At 36.2% G+C, this 12,413-nt stretch overlaps 1 protein-coding gene across 3 annotated transcripts in view; it reads right to left on the bottom strand.

The window, feature by feature from the left end:
• LOC149804197 (uncharacterized) overlaps positions 1-12,413 on the bottom strand; it is a 113,762-nt gene that overhangs the window by 14,905 nt on the left and 86,444 nt on the right. For all 3 annotated transcript variants that reach the window (XM_089937812.1, XM_089937804.1, XM_089937795.1), the window contains exons 5-7: positions 4,107-4,214; positions 1,924-2,017; positions 1,503-1,552 (exon numbers count right to left, since the gene is read on the bottom strand). In XM_089937812.1, the coding sequence (XP_089793938.1) occupies positions 1,503-1,552; positions 1,924-2,017; positions 4,107-4,214 (252 nt within the window). The remainder of the gene's footprint in view (positions 1-1,502; positions 1,553-1,923; positions 2,018-4,106; positions 4,215-12,413) is intronic.

Raw genomic sequence — 12,413 nt, forward strand, 5'->3', positions numbered from 1 at the left:
AAAATATGCTTGCTGACATTCCAGTTAAACATTTTCTATGGAAAGAGTTTGTATAATTGGCCAGACATAAAATGCATTTGCAAAAAGGTATGAAATATATGAAGATGTTTTGTTTTAACTTAATTTGGCATATATTTAGTATTTACTTTTGCATATATTTCACCTCCAGTAACTGGTATCCATCTCTTGTTGATTTTGCAATCATGCAGATTTTATCAATACCAATAAGATATTTAAGATTTGAATCTGTATTACATATAAATAAAAAATCAAATTATAATGTTGCACGGCATATATAATAACATGGATCTAGCCTATTTTATTACATTATAATTTTTCTATAACGCTGGAGCATATCAGCAAGAATTATTACGCCAGTTCCCTAATAAGAGTCATTGGAATCGGCCACACGTTTGCAGCCATATTTATCCTAAACCAATTCAAAATTAACAGATATGTTTTCTTTATTAGCGTTGAATAAAAACATTTGTCTCAAGTATTTTATTTTATCTTAATGTTGTCTCTACATTCATTAGAGGTAGATACTCTTCTCCTATAACAATGAAACAACTCATAAATGATTATATATATATATATATATATATATATATATATATATATATATATATATATATATATATATATATATATATTCTCTCTCTCTCTATCTCTCTCTCTCACACACACACACACACACACACACAAATCACCATTAATGGAGAATAACAGTTCTTTGAAGTGCACTGGATCCCACAATGTAGAATCGCTTTGTCCTGGATTGATTAAGATAATTCCATAAAAGACAAAAGACGGCAATGAACGGTTCAAAGCACTAATTTTTTAACTGGCTTATGTGCTTCTGCCTCACAATGAGTTATTGTAAAATGCAGATACAAAACAGAGATAAAGAAGACCAATGAAACAAGCTTAAACCGGCCCACAGCTTAAACCGGCGCCCATCCGAAAATGAAAATAAAATAACACCATTATCTGTTTCGAGCCCATATTTTTCAGCTATATAATTCGCTCAATTATTTCATTTTTTATTCACCTATGTATTATTAGTACTATTTGTAGCTCATGTTGGTAGTATTACAGTATTATTATTATTATTATTATCATTATTATTATTATTATTATTATTATTGGTAGTAGTAGTATTGCCTTTAGTAAAGAGAAAATTAATTATCCGGGACATAATCTATGGCTTCATTACTTGATATTTTAAAACAGATGGCACTCTTGTTCCTCCTGTTGCTAGTGAATACCATCTATGTTGCCATTTTATCATCGGAGTTCAAACCAGTGGAGTGCGATATTATAGTGTTGTAAATTCAACGTTTTCGCTGTTGTTTTTTGTTTATTTTGTTTGGTATTTCCTTTGACGGAGAGTCAACGAGAGTCGAAAGCGCTTATGGTATTTAAATTTTAAAAAAAAAAACAACTTTTTGCACTGTTCATTGTAATTTTAAAACAATACAAATATATACATAGATACTTACAGAAAGCATATCATAGAAAGCCTGTCCTGACGAGTCTTCTATTTCATTTCCTAATATTTAATAGAAAAAGGATTTGATTACAATTACTTAATTACGTTCATGGGTGTTATGTAAAATAAATACAAAATTAAAGCAAATCTCATGACGTCATTTATGTGTCATCAAGAATCGAAATGATCAATAAAGAAATGATCTATGATGCACGTACAACTTTATAGTAGTAGAGTCTAGATGATGGTATTTACATACAAATTTAAAATCTGTCCCTGTGAGAGCAATTTTGCATTAAATCGTTAATCAGATACATTAGATTGAAAGAACAGGAAAATTGTACCTACATTTGTATAGAATCGATAATTGATACGTACTCCCCACCCAAAAGAAATAATGCACGCAAGGAGCGAATTCAGAAGTATCTTACCTGCAAGATCTAGGTATACAATATGTTTGTTTTCGACTAGAAGGTCACAAATAGCTTTTGCACCTTTGTTGCCAATTTTGTTTTCCGATAATATCTGAAATGAAAATCTGACTACGTTTGAGAGTTTACAGAACCAAGCCGGTATACCCAGATAAAAAGTAAAGTATAAAAACCACACAAACGTAGAAACAATCATGAAGACATTTAGACTCTTCTTTAATTTCATTGAACGATGTTAATGTAATTAAAATATAAACTATATATTTTCCTGGACAAAATTTGTATCATGAACAATTTAACTGCATTTATGAAACCTACAGTGACAGTGATTTCCCACAAACTCAATCAAAGTCGGTGGGGCTGCTGTGCCCGAATGGCCCTAAGCTCTCGCATATACCGATCACAGCCATCTCACCTTTCTCTGCGAATCTGAGTATGTGAGAAAGCTGCCAGTAGCTTCCTGTAGATCGTGGTTCTTAACATGGTTTTCCCGGATTCTTCATCCACCAGTTATATTGGCCGCCATGTATAGCTTATCGTGCGCTGAGAAATGGCGTCGAACCAACAATAACCAAAGTCAGTTGATATGGGAAGACATTTTACAACGTATGGATGAAATAAACGCCAATATACCTTTTAGGGTGCAGACATACAGATTTGGAACAAGCGAAATTGTCGGTAAACTTGTATTTCATATATAATAGTAATTAAAATACAAAATGTTATGAATGCAGCGTAGCAGAACTTACAGGTGAAATAGAAAAGTGAAATACGAAGTAACAGAAATGTGAAAAGTGTGTAAAAATTAAACACGTTATAATGGTGTAAAAGTGGAGAGAATACAAAATTAGAGAGTGAATTCAGCAAAAGGTATATGCGAATAGGGAAGATCAATAAAGGTATGATCTAGGTATTTTGTACCAGAAACAAGCTTTAAACATTGATGTCTTGAATCTAAATGATTGACCTTAGCTATTTTTACAGACATAATACAACATGTATAGACCCTGCGGTGTTCCAGGCCATAAGTAACGGGCTCTAGTCCTTAACTAACGGATTATAAATCCGAAACAATAGATTTTAGACTTTAAAAAATAACTAACAAGTACAACACCTTGCCCTTGCCTTGCAACTGGGTATAACGTACCAGTCAACCCTGACACTGCACACAAATAAATATTTAAATAAATACAACACTCAAATTATTATTTGACATACTATCCGCTACACATTTTTGGATGCATTTTTATTCACGAGAACCACAAAGGACGAAGTAGATGGAAAAGCATCATGGTCGGACGAACTAGTTCCGACACAATTGAATTGAACTGGACAGTATTGAGGTTTGAAGCTGGCTATGGAATTGCATACTAACGTTTCACAGATCCAGATGTACTGGGCTTGTTTAAATCTTTTCACAAGTTTCACATTTTCTTTAAAATAATAACACTTGCATCTGAATTATTACATTTCTACCTGCTTACAATAGCTTCAGTCCAACCAATAAAAACAGAGATTTGCAACGATTTAATATGTTTTGCAGCAATTCTGACATTTCAGCACATATGGGCTGGAGATACCTCGAGAGAAAAGCAAAGCAAGTATAGGTGAAAGTGTGTATTCATAAGCATTTGGTGAAAAAGTGTTAATATAACAGACAATGACTTCTACTGTAAAATATGGTTATTAATCAGACAAGATAACTCTGTATAGTTGTCTCAGTTTTCAAGAATAATGCATCTAAAGCTTCATTTTCTGTAGTAAATGACATATTTCTCTTTGTTGTCCAAAGTTCATATTAGTTTTGGTTCAGCATTTTTGCGTTTTGAAGCATACTGACTTCTTATATAAAAGAGATGTATTATTTTTAAACCATTGCTAATTTCCCCCGAGTTAATGTGTATATGAAACAGCTATGCAAATTGTAATTGAATCTCCAAAACCACTTCTAGACTGCAACCAGTATCATAGTTATCTAATATTTGGAATTGATTTACTTCTAACTTTCTAAAGTGTTCGTCAGTTGATCAACAACATCATAAAAAATGCAATAAACAGTTCGTCGAATGACAGCAGGCAATTGCCATCTGCTTATAATGTTGTCACTTGCTTAAACTATACACATATAGAATAAAACATTTTCCTGGAGGTCAAAGCACGTGTATGACATTACCAATACCCACCAATTTTGAAACGTAGACGTTGTCCTTTAATACCCTGGAAAGTACCTTGGCCCCGTCACCTAGGATGAAGTTGCCTTCAAAGTCAATTCTCTCTATCGATGTATTCATCTGTCACAGTAAAAATAGATTAGTTCTCATTAGCTACATAAAAACATTTCGACAAAACTGATGAACAAGTTATGAAGCGAGATGCGTGTGAAATCCATTGTATCTGCATACAACATGGCTTGCTTAAATAGCAAGACGTTTTGTAGCAGCTGATTTTTCATTCAACAATGTAACAACATCTTTCTATTCTAAAGTATTTTCCATGTTCAAGTGATAATACGTTCTTCATCTCAACAAATGTGAATTTTGCACATTGTTTTCAATTTCGTATTAACCTTTAATTTTATTTTCTAAAGTAAACAAATAAGTACGGTCTAAAACTTGCAGATAAAGGGAGGCAACGCTTCCGAAAATTATTCCTCTTACCTTTCTACGCAGGATTTGAAATGCTAGCCTTAAAACGAGTGATGAAATATATTTATAGTCGGACTATGTATGTTTATATATGTTCCCTTGTGTGAAGGGGGTGGGGTGACTTCTTGCCATTTAAGAGTAGTGTACATTATACTGGATAACTTCGTGAATTATTTCAGACATTCTGGCCTAAAAAATTCTAATTTTGGTATAGTCTCAAACAATACCACTGGCAAATACCTTTTAAAGACCTTGCTCCGCGTGCTCAGTTTGATCCAAGAGAGAATTAGGGGTGTCAGGTGGCTTGTTTACCTGGGTGTATATATATATATATATATATATATATATATATATATATATATATATATATATATATATATACTTTGTAAGAGTACAAAACGTTTGGTTATTATTATTATTGTTGTTGTTCTTGTTGCTGTTTGCACCACTATGAATTGAATTTGAAACGAAATAGTGTCCCTAAAACCAAGATAAAAGATATAAAGGAAAAAAGAAATCCGTGACTACAATGCCATTACCCAAACAACCACAAAGTGAAGGAAGTATATCTGTATACTTTTTCTTTACAGTTACTAATTACTGTTTTCATGGAGTGTAGTAAGATGAGGCTAAATACGAAGAGACTCTTCAATGTATTTTGATCCCGTCGATTAAATCTCTGCTTGATAGGATCAATCTTGCCGACTTCTTTTGGTACCACTTTATATTTATTACGTCAAATCCCCAGATAGTGGTAAGGGCTTATAGTGCTCCCCTTTTCCATCCGCCCCTACCTTTATTCGTCCTTCCTTCATCCCTTGATTAGGTTTTGCGTTTGGGGTCAGTTTTTTTTTTTTTTGTTTCTTTTTGGCACTGCGGTTTGGCATTTGTGTTTTATGAACACATTTACAGTTTTCTGTGAAGAATCGTGCTTATACAGTTACTTTCAACGCTATTTATAAGATATTTTCCTATTGGTCATCTTCTTTTTTCTGGAAGATCTTCTCCAATCCTCCGTCAGTCTTATTGTTCATATAAAATGAAAAAATCACATGATACGTGTTGGGCATGATCATGGTTTTTCAGACAAATATTTGACAATCAAAACTCTCGGACTTCTTAGTTTAGTCATCTGAACTTTACATGAGTGTGATCGAGCATCAATTGATTCGTCCATTCTCGTCGGAAATGGACACGATTATTTTCATATTTCACCATGACGTACAAAACTTTACTCGGCATTTCGAGCAACACAGTTTACTCCAAACTTGGAAAAACTGTTCGGAATTTACAAATGCATTCATTGCTCATAATAAAAATAGAAGTAGAGTAAAGTTCTGTGACAGAGAGTGAATGTGGATTTATTTCAAGTTCCGGTAATAAAACGTAATGTGGAATGATTTCAAGTTTTGGGAATAGAACGTACAAGTTTATAAAGTATATTTGTATTTAATATTTTAAATTCATTTATACATAACTTCAAACCATTTCTGTTAATTTTTAAAAACGGTGATGGTAAATGCACTTTGTTAGTTCTGGATCTTTATCAAATATGGAAGGACACTCAAAGAACGATTTCATTTTGTTTTACTGGAAAGATTGTGACAAAACATTTCTATTCCACTTAAGACAGCAACACGTTATATTCTGTCGTAAAACATGAAACATTTTCTTCCAAGAGTTTTTAAACATGTAATATTCGACTTGATAATGATTTTTATTTGTTAAAAAAAATATCCATCACAAATGAAGCAAATGTTTTCTCATTAATAAACTAAAACGAGTATGTTTAGCTTTGCACCTGAAAACGTAATGATACACCTTCGCCAGTCAGTAACTATGACGACGTAAAGGATAACATCGTCAAGGGTCAATGGTAACGACTGGACTCAGGAAATCCACCTATCCTCTCGTCCAGACTCAGTAAAAATTGGGTCTAGTAAAATTTTAATACGTATTCGTCCTTGGACTACTTGTTGTCAGTGTTGAGAAGGAAGCGACTTCGTTTATTTCCACCACTATCCGATATAATCTCGTATTAAGACTGTAAAATATTATCAACATAATACCGTCTGTACTCGCTTATAAGTCGAGTCAAACTGCAAACAACAGAGATCATCATCTTTCGAGGTATAGTGCGCCTGCAGATCAGAATCTGTGTTGTTTCTTTTACTTCATACTGCTAACAAACCGCACAGACGCATTATGCGACAGCCGATCTCGGTCTGTACAGTTTGTAGTAGGACTCATCTTATAAGCGAGTAAAGACTGTATGTTGCAGATTCCCACTTAACCCTTAATTTCTTAATGGCATTTACATTTACAGCGATACTTTTCAGTATTTTAGGCGTCATTCTGATGTGAAAACGATTCCCTTTCAACGAGCTGTCGCAAGTCTTCATAAGTCAGAACTTCCACACGTTAAGAGACAGTGAATCTCAAAATGTTTTCATCTGGTCAGGCAATGTAACAGTTGTTTGACTAAAATTAATCATTTAGTACGATAGTTGGTGGAAATTGGAACTGTTGAAATTCTTTTAAATACAAGTTACTGACATCTTTCTTTTGAAAGATAATAACACACACACACACACGCACACACACATTTATATATGTCTGCTATCTTTACTTAGGCGTGACAACGTATTAATAAACCAGCATAATCTTAAAAATACGGGTGATCTATGGCGATCACAACACTGTCTTACTAGACAAACATCATACGATATTAACATTCATTGGCTCATAACGTCTCCCATATCTAACTCTTAAAGCTGTACGATAGGTCGTAGTAAAGGAAAACTATGACAACTATATTACTGAAACGTTTCACTGGAACCCGAATACGACTAAGAAGTCGCAGGGTTATGCATGCAACTGCAACATTTTTTAGTTTCAAACCTTGTATTTTATTACACTTATATGAAAAGCTATATATTGTTACACGCACACGGGTATTTACTTGACCGAGCGGTTGTCAAACCCTGGCGCGATTCTCGCTAGAAGTTATAAGTTTACCCCGACTTTCCAAAGACTTCCATACAACCTCAGTTGTAAATTAGAAAGCCCGACGTGTCCATTCTATACCTAAATTTTCCTCTAATTAATGCAAGACCACAGATAAACCAAACTGCCAACTATCTATCAACCGTACGTCTGCGTGTTTTGGCTTCATTATGTTTCCGTACCACCAACCATTCACGCCTTAGAACATATATGAGTACTCCCTAAGAATGGGAACTATTTTAACTCCGCCACCTTTGGCCAGTCAATGTATGCTTTCCAGGCACATTTCACCGATATAACTGCACCATATTCGCCCACATGGCGACATAAACGGTGTCTGCCAAGTCCCTTTTTATTTATGCCCTTGTGTAATTTACCGGTTTAATACCGTAAGTACTGTCCTTGCAGTCACGCTACCAATGTATACCACTAGATTTTAATATGTACTATTTTACGACAGGGACATTCATTCGGTTTTGGTGGGAATTCACTACTAGTGAATCAAGACATCATGGAAACACACTAACACTTCACTCCGTGACGTTTGCTCCTATTAATTAGCTCATTAGTTCGGGCCAGGAATATTTCCACGGCGCCGAATTCCAATAATCAAACAAGTAATCACACAAATCTAAGAATTGCTTAAAACGGGGCGCTATAACCAAGTGCACATACTCTAAATTTACTGCAATATTTTAGAGTATTGATGTTTTCATGGATTTTTATCCATTATAGTATGAAACTTGCATCAGGAACCTACGGTTTTTAAGTGAAAACTGCTTGGAGAAGTGTATCGTGTTAAGCATAATGAGGACCAGTAACTCTTATAACGCACTCGTCCCCTGGGACGAGTTGCACGAGTTATTCTTCGCTGTCTTAACACAATGACAACAGACGAATGCTTGAAACATCTGAGTTTGGTAATGTAATACAGATTGCGACAGGTAGATGGTTTTATATATTTATTGATTAGATTGGGGTTGCTGGCGGACTTCATGACAGTCTTCTAATAAGTGGTACCGTATCCACGAGTCTAGGCCGAGTTTCCTCTGACCCTTGCCACCCCAGTTTTGATATTTGGACATTTATGTTGGGGTGTAGGGTTAGAGTGCACTGCCTATCAAAAAAACTGGAATTGCGAGTATAGCATTCCTTGTCTTTAATCCGCTGACAGACTAGATGAAACTATAGCGTTTACAAAATTTGACCTGGAACGCGCCATTTGCATTCCTAGTCATATGACTACACAACTCTCTCAACCAACATGTCATTGACAACAGAGTTCAAATAGTCACATGATATCAACAATAAACCATTTCGAATGTTGCTGTAGGAAAACAGTTCGAGCATATAAATGAAAGTCACGTAATATTTATGACAAATGAAAAAACAAACTTCAAAAAAATATTTATTCTGGAAACAACGACCAGAAATCCTTAAATGTTGCAGCAACTTGGAGAGAAAAAAAAAACGATTCACCAAGCTGAGAGCACAGGTCAATGCGGTAGTCACGTGATCAAACCAAATACATCGCTGACACGTGCTAACTACTTGATGAATCTGGTTTTCTCCACCTTGCTGCGATACCGACAGGTTTCTGTTCGTTGTTCTCAGAATAAATATGTTGAGAATTACGTGTGCGCTATATTTATGTATAGCAGCGGTTGTTCTCCCCACCCTCCACTATGCTTGCGAGACATGGGCTGTGTGTAGCCACCATTAAAAAACTGAACCACTTCCATATGAGCTCCCTGAGAAAACTACTGAAAATCAGATGGCAGGACAAGGTACCGAACACAGACGTGCTCACTAAGGTCGGCATGACAGGTATCCACACCATGTTGTGCAAGGCACAACTCCAATGGGCTGGCCATGTTGTCCGCATGCCGGTAGAACGCGTACCTAAGAAGGTCTTCTATGGATAGCTACACGAAGGCAAGAGATCTCACGGTGGTCAAAAAACAGGTACAAGGACACCCTCAATGCCTCGCTGAAGAACCTAGGCATTGATTCTGACAGCTGGGAGAGTGTCGCTGCTAATCGATCTGCTTCGCGCAGTCAAGTCAATGCTAGTGCGGCAGCATTTAAGCATTAAAGACTGTTGGACGCACCTGAGAAACGTGATCTGCCCAAATCCAGGAACAGCAGTTCCGCAACACCCGGTCAGCAACCTGTACATCCATGTCCCCAATGCAACAGACTGTTTCGGGCCCGGATCGGACTGATCAGCCATCTCCGGACCCAACCCCAGTGAATCGATGACATTAAATTGTCCTCATCGTGACCGATGGACGAACATCATATTAATGTACAAACATTACGTGACTTTTAATTTACATTTTTTGAATTCTGTGTTCAACAACTTTGGAAAAGGTTTATTGCTGATAGAGGGTAGTCTTTATGGGAAAATCAGCGTTTTAAAATGGTTGCCTTTTTAGGAAGAACGGGTTTTATTTTAATCAATACATTGCCGTAATGACTGCAGCAAGTCGAAATAATAGTAGTGAAGTGGGCCACTTTACGTACAATGGAAATTAGCATTACAGAGACCCCTGGGCCACTTTACGTACAATGGAAATTTAGCATGGAGAAAAATCGTATACCACTTTACGTACAAGGGGAATTAACATGGGAATAAATTGTGGGTCATTTTACGTACAAGGGGAATTTAACATGGGATTTTTTTTTTTTTTAAATTTTTTAAAAAAGGGGTAGGCAATTGAAAGGCTATCTCTTTTCGAGAAATATGGGTGGTCCTGAAAAGGGCCTTTGGTTTCATCATTATCTTCTTCTTTTATTTCCTCCACTTCTGTAGCCATCTTCTAACTTTTGCCATTATTCCTGTCTTCCTCTTTATTTCTGATTCAGGCATCCAGTCCGGGTGACCCATAGCTCGGAATTTCTCCTGTATTCGTATCCAGTTATTGTTGAGTTTCTCGAAGCTTTCTTTTCTCTTTCTATTTTCTTCTTCTTTTCTTTCCTTTGTCCACTTTCTTTGATGTTCTTTACCTCTTCCTTCATCACTTTCCTCATTACTTCTTCCGTTTTTGTCAGCTGGTCCAACCCCCATTTTACATATCGCCACTCCGTCCAATTCAATATCTTTTCTAAGAAGCACCTGACTTCGATGACAATTTCAAGTGCTTCCTTTAAACTTCCCACTCTTACATAAGGCGGGTCAATCAATCCTCTAAGTCTCTTTTCCTCTTCTTCCATCATTCCTGTTACTATCTCCTTTGCTTCCTTCAAATTATTGAAACAGTCGAGACACTTTTCTAATTTGAATTCTTTCTCTATCTTTTCCATGACAAACATAACATCTACTATCCAATAATAAATGCCTATCAAATGATTTAGTAACGCTGTTGCTACCATCATTTTCTTTGTCTTTATTCCGTGGAATGGGTTCTAATGGCTAAACTGTTAGCTTTATAGTTAAAGTGCGGACGTGATTGAAAACATCCCCCCAAGACATGAAATTGATTTTACCTAGATCATGACCAAAGAAACAACAACGCGCGGACGTGAAGGAAAACATCCCCTACTTTCTCATTTCTTATAATAAAACCCGAACTATACTATTCACATACGCGAAGAAACAATAAACAAACCCATAATCTACTATTCACACAAACTTACGTGAGCAGTTACAAACACTAACACAAACACAAACACACATACACTCACACTATGAAAAAAGAGTTAGTGTTTATATTCACACTACTCTACCTACACACATTGGCAAATTAATAGTTATTTCTTTTCTAGAGTATTGGGTAGCCTTGAAAAGGGCTGTTGGTTTTTTTTTGAACTCCAGATGCACCTATCTAATGGTTGCACCTTCCTGGCCTGGCGCCACACACGCATCTTCTTCCCCAGTCTTCTTTCACCTTTCTTCTTGGGAGTGCAGAGGCAGGATATGTGGCTTCAGAATCCCAATTTTCGGTTTCTGGGATTCTGAAATTTCTTCTTCTCTCCTTTTCTCCTCCTCTTCTTCTTTGTTTCTTCTCTCCTCCTCTTCTTTTCTTCTTTCCTCCTCCTCTTTCATTCTTGCTTCTTCGACAATGGCCTCCGCGGCCAGTTCATTTAGTATGCGCCTGGCATATTCCAGGTGCATCTGGAGTTCTAACAGTTTCACAATTCTGGTGTTCATTCTTCTGGTGGTGTTGATCAATCAACAAGGGTAGCTAGACTGCCGAGCGAGTTTCAATTTATACTGAAAGCGCGGACGTGATGGAAAACATCCCCTTAAAAACATAAAATTGATCTTACCTAGATCATGACCAAAGAAACAACAACGCGCGGATCTAAAAGAAACTCACTCACTTTTTTATGCTACCCATCACTATTCCAAAAATTTTTTATAAATCACTTCAATAGACTATTTACATACGCAAAGCAATCCAATATAACCCCCAAATCTACACCTCTAACAGCCAAACAAAACACAAACATCATTTTAATCTACTATCCATACCAACGTACGTGAGCACTTACAAACACACAAACACACACACACATACCCTCATATTTTTTAAAAAAAGAGTTAGTGTTTATTTTCACACTACTCTACCTACACACATTGGCAAATCAATCGTTATTTCTTTTCTAGAGTATTGGGTAGCCCTGAAAAGGGCTGTTTTTTTTTGTTTGCTATGGCATTCTTTTTTAGTTTCTAAGAATGCGATGTCCTCTGAGGATAGACTTTCTGGCGATAGGTCTGCTTCTTCGGAAAGAGAAGAAGAACTCTTTGGTGTCGATACGGCAATCGACAAAGCCTCTGTCAGGTTCAGGTTGCTGCTGCTGTTGTTGTTGTTGTTGCTGCTGTCTCTGAAGTCT

This window comes from Sinohyriopsis cumingii, chromosome 2 (genome assembly GCF_028554795.1).
Source record: "Sinohyriopsis cumingii isolate HCF-2022 chromosome 2, ASM2855479v2, whole genome shotgun sequence".
Taxonomy (NCBI): Eukaryota; Metazoa; Mollusca; class Bivalvia; order Unionida; family Unionidae; genus Sinohyriopsis; species Sinohyriopsis cumingii.